The sequence below is a fragment of the Canis aureus genome, chromosome 27 (assembly GCF_053574225.1).
Source record: "Canis aureus isolate CA01 chromosome 27, VMU_Caureus_v.1.0, whole genome shotgun sequence".
Taxonomy (NCBI): Eukaryota; Metazoa; Chordata; class Mammalia; order Carnivora; family Canidae; genus Canis; species Canis aureus.
The window spans coordinates 3,818,240-3,834,884 of record NC_135637.1 but is presented as its reverse complement, the minus strand read 5'-3'; the positions used below and the strand labels follow the sequence as shown (position 1 = coordinate 3,834,884).

Here is a 16,645-nt window from a genome sequence, read left to right as displayed (position 1 = left end):
GATAAAAGACATCCAGATTGGTAAGGAAAAAGTAAAACTGTCAGTATTTGCAGGTGGCATGATACTATGGATATAAAACCTGGAAGACTCCACCAAGAATCTTTTACAACTAATAAATGAATTCTGTAAAATTGTAGAATACCAAGTTAATATACAGAAATGTGTTGTTTCTTTAAAAAAATATTTTATTTATTTATTCATGAGAGACAGAGAGAGAGAGGCAGAGACATAGGCAAAGGGAGAAGCAGGATCCCTGTGGGGAGCGATGCAGGACTCTATGTGGGACTCGATCCCCGGATCACGGGATCACGCCCTGAGCCGAAAGGTACATGCTCAACCACTGAGCCACCCAGGCGTCCCCAGAAATGTGTTGTTTCTATACACTGAGATCAAAGTAGCAGAAAGAGAAATTAAGAAAACAATCCCATTTATGATTGCACCAAAAGGGATAAAATATCTAGGAATAAATTTAACCAGGGAAGTGAAAGACTTGTACTCTGAAAACTATGAAATATGGATGAAAGACATTGAACACGACACTAGCAAATGGAAAGCTACACTAAGCTCATGGAGTGGAAGAATTAATGTTGTTAAAATGTCCACACTACCCAAAGGACTCTCCACATTCAATGCAATCCCTATGAAAATGCCAACAGTATTTTTCACAGAACTAGAACAAGTAATCCTAAAATGTGCATGGAACCACAAAGACTCCACATATCCAAAGCAACCTTGAGAAGCAATCCCAGATTTCAAGATATACCACAAAGCTGTAGTGATCAAAGCAGCATGGGACTGGCACAAAAACAGACATAGATTAATGGAGCAGGGCAGATAGCCCGGAGATAAACCCACATTTTATGGTCAATTTATCGAAGACAAAGGAGGCAAGAATATGCAGTGGGGAGAAGGCATACACGGTGCTGGGAAAACTGGACAACTACATGCAGAAGATTGTAATGGGACCACGTGCTTATGCCATCCATGAAAATGAACTCCAAAAGGATTAAAGACCTAAGTGTGAGCCCTGACACCATAAAACTTCTAAGAGAAAAGAGGCAAAACCTTGTACATTAGCCTCAGCAACATCTTTCTCATGTGTCTCCCCACGTAAGATAAGTCAAACCAAAAACTGAGTATTGGGATGACACTAAACTGGAAAGCTTTGCCCAGTGAAGGAAACTCAACAAATGAAAATTCAATGAAAATGAATGGGAGAAGACATTTGCAAGTGACATATCCAATAATGGGTTAGTATCCCAATATACAAAGAACTACAACTACACACACACACACACACACACACACACACACACACACACAGAAATCCCACGGCGGGGCGGGCGGGGGAGAGAAATCCCACAAAATAATCGAACTTTTAAAAAAGTAGAGGCCTTGGGATCCCTGGGTGGCGCAGCAGTTTGGCGCCTGCCTTTGGCCCAGGGCGCGATCCGGGAGACCCTGGATCGAATCCCACATCGGGCTCCCAGTGCATGGAGCCTGCTTCTCCCTCTGCCTGTGTCTCTGCCTCTCTCTCTCTCTCTCTGTGACTATCATAAATAAATAAAAATTAAAAAAAAAAAAGTAGAGACCTTATCTGAGACTAATGCACTATATCTTGGCTAATTGAATTTAAATTTAAAAATTAATTTTAAAAAAAGGTAGAGGCTGTGAGTAGGCCCAAAGAAGACAGAACCACATGAGAAAATACTCAACATCACTAATCATCATCATCAGGAAAACTGAATTCAAAACACAGTAAGATATCACATCCTACCTCTCAGAATGGCTAGTCTCCAACAGACAAGAAAGGACAAGTGTTGGCAAAGATGCAGAGAAAGGGGAACCCTCGTGCACTGTTGGTGGGAATGCAAACTGGTGCAGCCACTGAGGAACACAGTATGGAGGTTCCTCAAGAAGTTAAAAATAGAACTACTGGATCAGATGGTGTTTCTAGCTTCGGTATTTACCCAAAGAAAATGAAAACACAAATTCAAAAAGATATATGCATCCCTATGCAGATGCAGCAGTATGTATAATAGTCAAGATATAAAAGTGACCTACATGTCCAATGATAGATGAATGGACAAAGATGTAATACATGTACACAATGAAGTATTACTCCGCCATAAAAAGAGAGAAATCTGGTCATTTGCAACAACACAGATAGACCTAGAGGGTATTATGCTACGTGAAATAAGTTGGAGAGAGGAAAACAAAACCATACAGATTTCCTTGTATGTGATATCTACAACACAAAAGAACAAAAATAAACCAAAGCCAAGACCAGACTCCTAAACGGAACAAACTATTGCATGCAGAAGCAAGCCAGTAGGGAAATGGACCAAATAGGGGAAGGGGATTAAGAGGTACAAAGTTCCAAATATGAGTCATAGGGAGGAAAGGTACAGCATAGAGAACACAGTCGGTGACAGTGTAGTAACGGTATATGGTGACAGTGACTATTATCGTGGTGAGTATTGTATATTGTGTAGACTTGTCGAATCATTATATTATAAAACTGAAAGTAAAGTAACAGTGTGAGTCAACTACACTTGAGAAATAAAATCTTCAAAAACTTCAATCTGATTCCTTAAAAAAGTTCCAAGCAAAACATATTTAAAGAGCCCATATGATCAATTACTATTCTTGCTGCACTGATCTAAATACTGAAGCCAAGTTTATTGAAACTAGATCTAATTTGCCTACAAAACAGTCGTATTGGAATACCGTTGACAGAAATGGGAGTAATTGTTGAGAGAAAAATGATTCCACTGTAACTATAATACATTCTTTTGGATATTAGATTCTAATTCTCACAGTTTTGAGGTTTTGTTTTGTTATTTATTTATGTATTCATGTATGTGAGACAAAGAGAGAGAGGCAGAGACACAGACAGGGAGAAGCAGGCTCCCCACAGGAAGCCTGATGCGGAATTTGATCCCGGAACCCGGGATCACGCCCTGAGCCGAAGCCACCCAGGTGTCCCTGAAGTTTTGATTTCTGACTGTAAACTACTCTGAATCCTGATTTCTCCAAATTCTTTCAATGTCAGACTACAACTCTCCACACATTCCCAATTTTCTTCCATCATTTTACTTGAAATCATTGAACATGGAAACTGCCCCTTTGCCTGCAGTCTTGCAAACTGAATATGAATGATTTGCTGTGTACTACAGAAAAACCACTACAACAGCTCCTAGACAATCTCCGAGCCTATTGCACTCAGAGATCACCAGAAAATTCCAACTGCTAACCAGGGAAGGCTCTCCAATCACCACTGCCTGCCTTCACTCCATCTAAAGATGCTTCAGCCCTGACGTCTAGAAATCCTCTTGGGCAGCCCGGGTGGCTCAGCGGTTTAGCGCTGCCTTCAGCCCGGGGTGTGATCCTGGACACCCGGGATCGAGTCCCACATCGGGCTCCCTGCATGGAGCCTGCTTCTCCCTCTGCCTGTGTCTCTGCCTCTCTGTGTGTGTGTATGTGTGTGTGTGTGTGTGTGTGTGTGTGTGTGTCTCAGGAATAAATAAATAAAATCTTTAAAAAAAAATCTTCTTGACTGGCCACCCTCAGAACTCAGAAACTAGTGTATCATTTGCTCCACTCATTACTGTTTTTTACCCTTTCCATTGAAATGCCTATTGTTTAATACCTGATTACTTAATTGATTGTCCTGCTAAAATGTCACAGATTTATGCTTCTGTATGCTGAACAGACAGAAGCTGCCTGCCTTGGTCATTTTCTGTGTCTCAATTTCATCATTGCGCTACCATGTGTGTGAAATAAAACTTTGTTTTTTCCTCCTATTAATCATGTTGAATTAATTCTTAAACCAGCTAGAAGAACCTTGAAGGAGAGATAAAATGCTTTCGTCCCCTAAACCCATAGTCAAGGCTCCTAGGTATCACCTAATGAAGAGGCTCCCAGAAGAGTGCAGCTTCCTCCAGCTTTGTGTTCAGGAGGAATAATTGCATCTGTGCTGGAGAGGATATATTTAAGCAGATATGTGGGCCCCTAAGACCTCACCCTTGGCACCTGTACTCTCAGACACATACCAGGTGTAGGTCTCTGGCTTCCTACACACCCCACACTCACAGTACACAGCCCATCAGCTGCCCTTCAGCACCTGAGGCCTCCACGACTGGAGTGCTCTGGTCAGTCCCCAACAACCTGCATAGCCTCCAGTGCAGAGGAAGCCCACCCCAAATATCTTTCTGATACGGCAGCTAATTAAAGGGTTACTTGGAAAATTAAGCCCAGGGACATGAGTACCTGGATTCCTAACAATTGGTCATAGAGCAGCCATTGAGGGTAAGTGCCTCAAATGGCCCCATTGGGAAAATATTCTTGGAATGGATGAAATAGGACATATTCAAATTATGGGAAAAATTAAAAAATTCCTAAAAGAATGAGTTATGGTACATACTATTTCATATAATAGACCAACCTTGTGGGCTTAAGTTGGCACAGTCCTATAGATTTATAATAGTTTGTCGGAATTTAAACTAACACTGCAAAATTGAGGGAACAGTCTCAGATACAACCACTATCATAAACCACATCCCCACTGGATCTGAAACTCAGTACATGCAGGTTGAATGACTGGACGAGTCCATTCTTCTTCCCATGGATGCAAAGAACCAACGCATAACCATATTCACATGGGAAGGCAGACATCATCAGTTCACTAGGCAACCACAAAGATACCTTAGCAGCCCAGAAAGAGCCCACAACCTTCTAGCTCAAGACTTCCAGGCCTTTCATAGACAGACAGACACACACACACACACACACTCACACCAACATTTCCTACGTTGATGATGCCCTTATTTCTGGTGACAACTTGGAGAATACACCAATGTCTACACACATAAAGTTAATGGAATTCCTTACATTCAAGGGATGGACAATTGACCCAAGTAAAGGCCACGTATCTCACACTACAGTAAAACTTCGAGGCATAACGTGGTCCTCAGAAGGCAGAAAAATACCACACAGCCTCCCACACAACATAGCTGCATACCCACCCCTACCACAGACGAATGACATCAGGAACAGACAGGAGTGATAGGACACAGCACAAATGACATATGGGGAGAATGTGAAACACATTTGTGAAATAACTCGGAAGAGTCGGGAACTTCCATGGACGGAGACTCACGACACTGCCAATACTTATTGGGAAAACGCTGTCAGAACCTGTGATACACTGGCACCAGTGAACAAAGATTCTGACACACGCGGGAGTGTCACCGTGTACAAGGGTCTGCAACACAGTCAGCAGGGACTGAAATCACAAATATGCTTACCAGGGTAAAGGGTTTTACACTGAGATGTTCCCGGGTGCTGAGAACAGATACCAACTGCCTCCGTGGCTCCCCCAGGTCTCTCTGAGGCCCCACAGACAGCAGAACCACTACCAGAAAATACACCAACGATCCGTCAACTCCAGGGGCCGAATCTGGAGTGGCCCCTGACAGCAGAGCCCTGACAGACAGAGGGGAACTAGTCCTGAGCACAAGTCCTGACAGGGAGATGGCACATTTCTGAGCAGGACACAGATGGGAGGTCGGCCCTCTGCATCAGCTGAGGAGATCCCAGCTGTGCCAGTAGCAGACCTGCAGAACTTTCCAGCAGTGAGCGCGTGCACGCTCCAGCAGTTTGTACTGAGGACCACCCTGGTGCATGGAACACAACGCACGCTTTCCAGACAGACTTGCCTCCGCGACACCAACCACAGTAGTTGCCAGGCTGCTGCCCTGAGAACTGGCGATGGTCTAACCCCAACAGCCTCAGAATCAGGAGAATCGGCACAATATGCTGAACAAATAGCCATAAAATTGGCAATGAAAGAATCTACTAAGGGAAACCAGAATGGGGTATATCTGTTCTCAGACTTCTGGGTAGAGCTAGTGACATGCTCTTTGGTGTGGAGCGTGGCGGGGAGATGACCATGCAGCAGGAAACAGATGTGGGGTAAGGGCGTATGGCAGAAAGCAGCACGGGCTGCTGTCCCCGACTTCATCACACATGTCCCTGCATGTCAGAAGGACAACTGGGAGCACACATGGGCACCTCGCCAACACGTCACTCTGGCACGTGCAGCAGGAGAACGTGGTGAGAGAACAGGAGCTTGTACACTCCCACCAAACACCTCCACTATCAAAGACGGGAGAGAACGGGCACAGTTACAGTTCAGAGGTCAGTAATGAATAATCTAGACAAGGTCGAAGCTGGCAGCCTCTTCCAGATTATACAAATGGGGCCTAATGGACCCTACATGAGGACAAACTATATGCAAGGGCCACAGTAGACACAGAGTCAGGAAGAGGCATCCTCTATCGACACCACGAAATATTTTACACAGCCCACCATCAGAGCACTAGAAATCTGGGTCGTTTGCCATGGTAGCCCAACCATCATTGCATCGATCAGGCCACCCACTTCAGGAAAGCAAACACAAGACCGGGCTGAGGAAGACGCCACTACGTGCCTCTTCCCCTTACCCCACGACCCAAGTGCCTCTGATTGAACTGAGAGGCCCAGGGGCTTGTTCTGCAGCAAGACTCTGGGTTGCTCGCTAACCATCTAGAATCAAAGCTTGGGCTGACCCAACCTGGGAGGCGGCAGGATCTGTAAACCACCGATACAAAAAGGACAGACCAACTCCCGAAAGATTACCGCAGGCCCCCACAGAAATAAGACTTAGCACAACACCCGCCAGAATCTAAACCAAAAGGAAACATGTTAATTAAAAGTAGGGTGGGGGATCCCTGGGTGGCGCAGTGGTTTAGCGCCTGCCTTTGGCCCAGGGCGCGATCCTGGAGACCGGGGATTGAATCCCACGTCGGGCTCCCGGGGCATGGAGCCTGCTTCTCCCTCTGCCTATGTCTCTGCCTCTCTCTCTCTCTCTCTCTCTGTGTGTGTGTGACTATCATAAATAAATAAATAAATAAATAAATAAATAAATAAATAAATAAATAATTAATTAAAAAAAAAAAAAAAGTAGGGTGGGATCCCTGGGTGGCGCAGCAGTTTGGCGCCTGCCTTTGGCCAGGGCGCGATCCTGGAGACCCGGGATTGAATCCCACGTCGGGTTCCCGGTGCATGGAGCCTGCTTCTCCCTCTGCCTATGTCTCTGCCTCTTTTTCTCTCTCTGTGACTATCATAAATAAATAAAAAACTTAAAAAAATAAATAAATAAAAAATAAAAATAAATAAATAAATAAAAGTAGGGTGACACTGATCTGTGCGTACACGTATCTCCCAAACAGGGTTGCCACTTGAGTTAGATGTGTCCGTGACTCCGGGTGCCATGGGCTGGCGCCGCAGCAGAAACAAGAGAAACTAAGAGCCTCTTGGACTTTGGTCTCAGATCTGGAGGGGGCAGAAAGCCGACATACTTCCGCAGATCACTACCTCCGAGCAGTGTAGACAGCACTCCTCCACGTAGAGCCTCTCACTAGGGAACGGCTCATTTTGTAGGAGCTTCCCTGCCTGTCAACGAGTGGGGTGAGGGCATGTCCCATTGACAAACCTCCACCATGGCTGAAACTCCCACTGTGACGAAGGGTCAGACCCATTTGCAGCGGAGGCGCACCTGTCTGCCAGCCTACCGTCCTAGAAATGTGGGAGCCGCTGAGCTCCACAGAGTGCGTAGATCCTCCGGATATCCTGGGCCCTCCTCCTGGGGCATCCCTGTAGCCTAGGAGAGGAAGCATGGAAATCCTGGCTGATGCCTGTAAAATGGGTCTAATCCATGCAGTCTACCACCCGGACAGCAGTCACCACTCAGCAAACAATGGGACCCTATGGATGGAAACAGGAACAGGCCACAGCAGGCTGCTCAGCCCCGGCTAGACTCGGGATCGCTGGCCTGCTGGTAAAACGTGAGCCTGGCCGGTCCCCCACTGTGCTAGAGGGATGAACCCCGCAGCTTGGACAGTGGGAGCAAGGGGGTGAATAATCACTGATAAGCCGCTCTGGGGCCAGGATACGTGGAGGGACATGCAGGTCCATCTGCAGGAGCCTGAGGTGATCCTCACTGCTTTCGTATCCCAGCTCATAAGGCTCTGACAGCTCCCGGCCATCAGGCAGCAGACGCCCCCGCTGAGGCTCAGCGCCGGCTAACAGACTCTTCAGCAGAGACAGCAGACTGGGGACATAGGCAGAGTGGCCACCTCAGTGCCTGACGGGGTGGCCCAGAGCTACCGATGCAGACTGCCCTGGAAGTACAGTGACCGGGTTACCGCAGTATCACCACGTCCCGTGTGTTCTCAACAATGCCCAGGGCAGCTGCGAAGGGATTCCAGGATCATCCATGAAGTCCCCACCTGGGGTGGGCTTGGCAAATGGATTCTCGTGACCCCTCCCTCTGAGTGAGGGTGCTAAATGTGCCTTGGTTTGTGTGGACACTGCATCTGGCCTCACCCAAGCTTTCCCCATCACTGTGCAAACCAGGCTGCCCCACTAGGGAAGCTGGGTGCCATGTATGGGTGATGGACGGTTGACCCTGCGAGGATCATAATGTGTAAGAGTGGGGGAAGGAACGTGACAGTGCACGGAGCATCCATCTGTCCTATAACCACAGCATCAGGGCTGGTAGGAAGGAACAGTGGAATATGAGAACAGCAGAGTAAATCACTGACAGGTAAACCATCTTGGCCAGGTGGACCACAGTACTGTCCAGGCTTTACTACGTCAGAAGGGTCAACCAGTAGGGCCCGTTGCCCCGTGTGCCAGATGGGAATTCCCACTGAGGCACCCAGTTCCATAAACCTATGGAAGCTGCAGGACACAATCAATGCCCTGACTCCCCGGAGGATCCACACGCTCTGCTGCTGAGGACAGGAAGCCCCATCACACCTGGAAAGGAGCGAGGCTCTGGAATTTGTACTGGGAAGTCCCACTGGGATAGACCAGGCATTTCCCACCCCTGGTTGAAGGGAAACTACCCAGTCTCTGCTGGAATCCCACTGTCTTGCTGCAGCCAGACCTCCTGAAACACACTAGAGCTGCCATGGAACGCACACCGTCAGAAGAGGGGAGAGGGTGGGAGTCCTGGTGGGTATTACCCCTCCGGGGAGAGGCTGGAGGGCATTAAGCAAGAACAGGGAGGACTAGCACCCTGGTCATCTAATATGACCAACAGCGTGTCCATAACACTGGTATGGGTATTGTTTTCCTGTCAAACACACTATGAAGGCCGCCCAACAGATTGCTCGCTGGAAGGTTCCAGAAAGTCTTCCATCAGAGTCATGATTGGCTATGCTCAGAATTGGAATGGATTTATGTAGCTTCCTCTGGGTTAGAGACATCAGCACACCCAGTCACCCCTATGTTGGGAACAGAAAAGTCACTCTAAACAGAAGCCACCCAATTGTACCAGACATGTGGGATGGGCACCCCTGGGACTGTAGCGACCCTGTCAGATGAAGGGAGAGTGACTGCTTGGCACTGACTGGTCCCATCACCCGGGTATTTAGAGGGCGGCCCCTAATGGGCCTCCACGGTTTTGTGCACAAATCTTTGGTCATGGCTCCCACCTGGGTGGTTGGGCCGCTGCACCCTGGGGTTCCCCTAGGCACAGGGGAGAATCTGCCCCATGGGCACAACAGTTGACAAGCCCCCTCTCCTGAAGGCCGGATGAACACACTCTGTCTTTGACGGCAGGATCCCCTGGATGCTGTCGTTGTTTACTCCATCGGTCTGCAGACTTTGCAGCACAGACGGCCCTGACTGAATTTATTCAGTGAGCCTTGAGGGGTGGCCAGAAAGTCTGTCTTTACTGAACACCCAAGCATCTCTAATGAGAACAGCTATCCTCCCAAATCGAATGGCCTTGGACATCACCGCTGCCTCGCAAGGAGGCACCGGTGTCATTATCCAAGCAGAATCTTGCAGGTTGGCGCCTGACAGAGCCTGCTACTGTATCATGTTTCTCGGACCTCATGAGGAGCAGGGAGCGCCCTGAGTGATTCCATAAATCAGTGGTTGGGATCATGGGCCTCTTGGTGGGAAAGTCGTTGCTCATTTGGGGAATTGCTGTCTTCTCTGTGCTTTCTCCTGGATGCACCTGTATCACTGCTGTGGCCTCTGCCTGCAACACAGCAGGACAGCTGCCACAGGAGGCATCTCCGTGCTCGTGAAAGCCCTTCCTGGCCCCTCAGGGCCCACTGCAGAACAGAGGTTTCACGTGAGGTTGTAAGAGCCAGGCACGAGGGGTAGGTGCTGGGAAAGGTCAGAGAGGCCGTGACCCGGACCCAGGCAATCAGAGGCTCCCCACCTCTCCCCTGTCCTTGGAATGTGGGTTTCCTTGCCCTCCCAACTCCCAGTGGCTGCTCCAAGGATGTGGCCCTAAGACAGTGATGTGGCGTTGAGACCCTCTGGACGGTAGACGTGACTGAGCCCAGTTCCGGGCTCTGCGCAAACCTCTAAGAGGTGGCAGGGAGTGTGGAGATCTACCTGTCTCGCTGCTGCCCAAGACAAGCCACGTCTGTGAGTTCCCTGGCTTCTCCAGACTGCCACCTACCAATCTGGAGGGGCCTGTCTGTTTCTTTGCTCTCTCCCTGTCCTCAGAGCAGCGGCCGGGTTCACATTACATCTGGGAAGCTCCCAGGAGCTTGCAGACCAACAGTCATGATTAGATCATTAACCCTTGATCTGCGGACACTATGTCCAGACTTTGATAGAACGGGGACACCCTAGACTCCACCAAAAAACTATTAGAACGGACACATGCTTTCAGGAAAGTTGCGGGATACAGAATAAATATACAGAACCCTGTTGCTTTCCTATATACCAATAATGAAGCAGCAGAACATGAAATTAAAACAATACCGTCTACAATTGCACCAAACACAATAAAACATCTAAAATAAATTTAACCAAAGAGTGAAAGACCTCTATTCTGAGAACCAGAAAGCGCTGATGAAAGAAATTCAAGATAAGCAAATGGAAAGGCCTTCCATGCTCATGAGTTGAAGAACAAATATTCTTGAAATGCCTCTACTACCCAAGACCATCCACACATTCAATGCAACCCCTATCAAAATACCAACAGCATCTTTCACAGAGGTAGAACAAGCAATCCTAAAATTTGTATGGAACGAGGAAAGACCTTCAATAGCCAAAGGAATGTTGAAAAAGAAAGCCAAAGCTGGTGGCATCACAATTCCAGACTTCAAGTTATATTACAAAGCTGTAGTGATCAAAACACTATGGTATTGGCACAAAAACAGACACAGAGATCAATGGAACGGAATGGAGAACTCATCTTCAACAAAGCAGGAAAGAATATCCTATGAGAAAAACACAATCTCTCCCACAAATGGTGCTGGGGAACCTGGACATGCAGAAGAATGAAACTGGACCACTTTCTTACACCATACACAAAAGTAACTTCAAAATGGATTAAAGATCTAAATATGAGACAAGAATCCATCAAAATCCTAGAAGAGGACACAGGCAGTAACTTCTCTGACACTGGCGGTAGCAACGTCCTTCTAGATGCGTCTCCTGAGGCAAGGGAAACAAAAGCAAAAATGAACTATTGGGACTTCATCAAAATAAAAAGCTCTGCACAGTGAAGGAAATAGTCAGCGAAATTAAAAGACAACCAAGGAATGGGAGAAGATATTTGGAAAGCACATGTCTGATAAAGGGCTAGTATCCAAAAAATAACTGATACAACTCGATACCCCAAAAAGAAAATAATCTAATTTAAAAATGGGCAGAAGACATGAACAGACATTTGTCCAAAAAAGACATGTGGATGGCCAACAGACATGTGTCTGTTGAAGAAGATGCTCATCACCAGGGAAATACAAAGCAAAACCACAGTATCACCTCACACCTGTCAGGATGGCCAGAATCAACAACACAGGAAACAACAGGTGTTGGAGAGGAGGCGGACAAAGGGGAGCCCTCGTGCACCGCTGGTGGGAATGCAAACTGGCGCAGCCACTCTGGGAAACAGTGTGGAGGTTCCTCAGAAAGTTAACAATAGAGCTACCCTAGAATCCAGTAATCACATTTCTGGGCATTTACCCAAAGAATACAAAATCAATCATTGAAAGGGATACATGCATCGCAACGTTTTTGCAGCACTGCCTGCAGCCTGCAGTGACCAAGATGTGGCAAAGCAGCTCAGGTGTCTGTGGACAGACGGATGGATAAAGAAGAGGTGGTGTGTATACACGCGGGGATAGTAGCCCTCAGAAAGGGTGAGATCTTGCCATTTGCGACAACGTGAATGGACCTAGCAGGTATCGTTCTAAGTGAAGTAGGTCAAAGGAAGAGAAATACACATGCTCTCGCTCGTGTGTGGAATTCTAGAAACAAAACAAGCAAAGGAAAGACGAGGAGCAATCCAGGAAACAGACCCTTCCGTGTAGGAACTCTGGTCAGCAGGGGGAGGAGGGGGGAGCGTGCACCAGGTCCAGGGGATGAAGCACACAGGGACCCTGGGGAGCACGGAGGGATGTGTGGAAGTGCTGAGCCTCTACACTGTGCGCCCCAAACTAACACAACACCGCACGTTAGCTACACTGCAATTGAAACCTTACAAAAACGTATCACGGAAACAACAGCAACAACAAGGCGACGTGGATGGCAAAGACCAGCAACCTGAGCATCATCGGCCCTGAAACCCCGCAGACCTCAGAGGGGATAAGTGCCTTCATGCAGGTTCGGGCTTAGATGGGGTCCACACAGGTGTCTCCTGTGTCCCGACCCCGCCGGCCTGGCCCTGTCCCAGGCTCCTGGTCCCCTGACCTGGGAGGCTCACCCAGGCACATCACTCACGCTGTCACTGCCCTAGGAGCCAGCGCCCACCTCCCACCACCTATGCATTGCATCAACCATGGAGCCCCCTCCCCTGAAATTCCTTTGAGGCAGCAGGGAAATGGGGGCAAGTCCGTCCCCAGATGGACTCACTGTTTCTGCAGCACACGAGACCCAGGTGCCTCTCCTCGAGGATACCATGGTCAGCACTCTGGAGCCAGTCCTTGCAAGGCTTCGAGATCCCTCCACTCTGCCTTCGTGGGGCAGAGATGAATTTGTGTGGATTGGCCCTTGGAAATAGGCAGATGCCATCTCCCCAGTGGCTACTCGCGAACAGGCCCCTCCAGGCACCTGCGTGTGTGGCTGGAGCATGTTCAGTAGGCGCCCCGTCAGCCCGCCCTGGGGAGCTGGGGTGGGGGTGGAACCACACACACAGCCTCCAGGCCGTGGGGAGCCCCCCCCCCAACCTTAGATGTACCTTTCAAGTGGCCAAGCTCAGCCCCCGTCTGGACTGGCTGCCTGGTGGGTCCGGGCTTCCCAGGTATCAAGGCTCCACGTGTGTCCTTGAGGGGCTATTCCTGCAGCCACCAGGCCGTGTCCTGGCAAAGCAGCCCTGACCCCCCACCCCCATCCCCACCACAACCTCGGGAGAATGTGGAGGTCGTTGGAAGGGGCATCCGACCACCCACCCCAGAGACCCAGCTTCTCCAGCCATGCGGTGTGTTCCAAGCTGCGGGCCACGCGGCCCCCCACATCCTGTCCCCACACAGTATGCTCCCACCAGTCCCCCAGTGGCAGTGGGGCCCTGAAGCCTGCTCTGAGCCTCCTACCTTGACAGTGAGTCGTTGGGGTCAAAGCCCAGCAAGGATTCTGAGCAGTGGCTCTCATCTGCTGACAGCCCATGTGCGCTGGCTGCGGAAGGAAGTCCCTGCCTTCTCCCCACCTCCAGGCGCCAGTTGTCTCTCACAGAAAGACAACACAGTCGTGGACTCAGGCCCACCTGGCCACACGGTCCCGGCTCCTCCAGCTCCAGCTGAAAGGGACACGCACAGCCGTGTGCGCAGGTGCAGGCTTGCAAGTGGGCAGAGTGTGTGGGCCATGACCCTGGAGCCTGGGGGCGCCGCCACCCCACACTCTAGCACCTGCGTCGTGGGCGCCCCTGACCCGGGCAGCCAGCTGAGGCCCTGCGGACGTGCGGAGGTGCGGGAGAGCTGCCATCACCCCACAGCCTCTGGAATAAAAGATCCCCCCCAAACACTTTGTGGGATGACAGCCTGTAATGGTGCCGAGCCTGCCTGCAGCTGCTGCCTGAGGGGGTCCCAGGTTCCTGAGCATCGAGCCTCCCAGGGGTCTCTTGCTGGGAAGCACGCCGCGGGCCACCCCAGCCCCTCCGGGTGACCTCTGGGGGGGACACGGGCACAGCTGGCTGGCCTGGGCCTGAGGATCGGACCCCCGGGGCTGCTCCTCACACTCACACTCTCCTGGGTCCCTGGATCCCCATACCTGCGTGGCTCGCGTATGCACGGTAGGGGCCCCTTCTCCTGTGCCCTGGAAGCCGGGTCCCTCTGTGCCTGGGGGCTCCATCCACACCCACACCACCCTGATTGCCTTCCAGGTGGAAGGGCCCCAACTCCGAGGCTCCTTCTAAGCTGGCGGCTTTCATGTGGCAGCAGCCTGTCTCCTCCTGGCTTGTGTCCCAATGGGTCTCCGGCTTCTCCAGCCTTCAAGGCTCCCCGGGTCTCTCGTGGGAGGATTCACCATCACTCCACCCGAGGCTGGAAACCTAGGGCAGTTGTGTCCCAATCGGCTTTTCGGGGACATATGTGCCACTGTGTTATTAGACTTTTAACGAGGCCAATTCCATGTGCCCCCATAGCTTTGTCCTGTGATCCAGCCTCTTCCTACAGCTGCCCTGTCCCTGGTCTCCCAGCTGCTGCCCCTGCGCTCTTGTACCCTGCCCTCTGCCCCTTGCCTGCCCCCCTTGGGCTTAGGGGGCTCCCCAGTCCCGTGGAGCTTGGGGTCGACCTCAGAGCACTGGACCGGCCTCTGCGTGGACGGAGCCCACTCCGGGATGGTCTTCGAGGTGGCACGTGGTCCCCAGGTGGGCTACCTGTCCGTGAGGGGCCAGGCCTCTGCAGCAAAGGAGGCGCCCAGGTGTCCCCTTGGCCCTGGCGGCACAGGCAGTCCAGATGGCTCCAGCTCTGGCTTCAGGGCCCATCTGCCCCATGTGTGGGATCGGGCTCGGATCTGCCGATGCCAAGCATCTCTCTGAGGCATCTCCGGGCCCACGCTCTGCATCAGCTGCCCTCTTAGGTCCAGGCCACCCCAGGCCTGTGGTCCCTGCCCACAGGCAATTGGCTCACCATCTGTGGGCCTCCAGCTGTGCCTTCATTGAGGTGGCTGCCAGGCTACCTTGCCCGTGGGCCCTGGGGGGATGCTGGGGTCAGGGATGCTGCCCCAGGAGCCTGCTCAGAGACCCCGTTTCAGGGCCAGGCCTTCCTGTGGGCCTGAGCAGCCGGCCATTCTCAGCTGGGCTCTGGTGGTGCCTCAGCCCGGGAGGCAACTTCCATGTTACATGTCTTTTCACCCACCGTGACCTCTAAATGCAAGCCTTCATCGGGTGCAGTTAAGGACAGAGAAATCTCTTCCAAATCTTCAATAAAAGGGAGCTTGTCTTTTGGATGGTACAATTTAGGAACTATGTTTAGCTGCTAGAAATACAGGCATGGAGAAGTGACTCTGGGCAGTGGGGGCCAGTGTAAGCACGGGACCGTCAGGATCTCAGGATCGTCATCCCCTCCACCTCTGCCCCGACAGCTGGCGAAGGAGAGGAAGGGGAGGACATGGGAAGAGGGAGGGGAGGAGGGGAAGGGGAAGGAGCAAGAGAGAGGAGGAGGAGGAGAAGAGGAACGAGATAATTATTTCTGATGGAGCCCAGACAAGAAGTCTGATGTCAGCAGGTGTGGGAAATGGAAGCCTCAGAAGACGGTTCTCCAGGCAACACACTAAGGTCCTAGGGACTGGGAACACGAAGAAGCCGCTGGTGGGGATGGGTCAGTCAGCTGGGGCATCTGCTCCAGGAGATGCTGCATAAACTCAGGCCAAAGGGGGAAGGAGAAGTGACCCAGGGAAGCAGGTGTCCCTCCAGGGAGTCCTCAGCGCCAATCTGCCCTTATACCGTGTTTCACATCCGCCAGCAATGCTTAGGGAGCCTTTTCAGTTTGGAACAATGAATAGACTTGCACAGACAAGAGGCTGTGTGCTTGGGCAGGGCTTGTCACGGCGCGGCTTAAACGGTGCAGCTCTGGCTCTTTCCCTTCCAGTTACGACTTGATCTCAGACTAGACTCACCTTCTCAGGAATCCACAGATTGTTTTTCTTACCTTTGTTGTCTGGGGGGAAATGGAAGTGACACAACACGTTCAGTCGGTCAGCTGTGTTTATTGATGCGAAGCCATTAAGCTGCGGGTTCCAGTGGCTGTGATTTGTCCTCAGAGACACTTCCCACTATTGGCCTCAGGAGTTCACCACTAGGAGAGGGGACATATGTGTCTGGTACCTACAAGCTTTCACAGCCCAGAGAGAGAGCAGCTCTGAGCCACCAGCCAAGCTTCCAGTGAAACTCAGGCATGAGACCCAGGGTGAGCTTCCCCCAGGTCCATGCTGGCCCTTCAATGCAGCTTGGTGTCACTGACTGTGGGACATGGGGCCCGCAAGGCTCCAGCAGCTGTCCCATCCTCACCGATGCATTCAGTTCCCCTGGGGCAAGGGCAGCAGGAGGCATCCAGCATTTAACACATTTCTGTGAGCACCTGCTGTGCCTGGTGCTACCATAGGAGCTGATACCACACTTGGCTAGACA

The 16,645-nt window shown here is 50.7% G+C and overlaps 1 protein-coding gene across 3 annotated transcripts in view; it reads right to left on the bottom strand.

The window, feature by feature from the left end:
• The window catches only part of LRCOL1 (leucine rich colipase like 1), a 35,784-nt gene that overhangs the window by 15,873 nt on the left and 3,266 nt on the right, over positions 1–16,645 (bottom strand). For all 3 annotated transcript variants that reach the window (XR_013366322.1, XR_013366321.1, XM_077875160.1), the window contains 3 exons: positions 13,614–16,313; positions 13,262–13,396; positions 12,937–13,037 (listed from right to left, as the gene is read on the bottom strand). Coding sequence is in view for 1 of the 3 variants with exons in the window: in XM_077875160.1 (XP_077731286.1) it covers positions 16,308–16,313 (6 nt within the window). In the remaining 2 variants the exon portion in view is untranslated. The remainder of the gene's footprint in view (positions 1–12,936; positions 13,038–13,261; positions 13,397–13,613; positions 16,314–16,645) is intronic.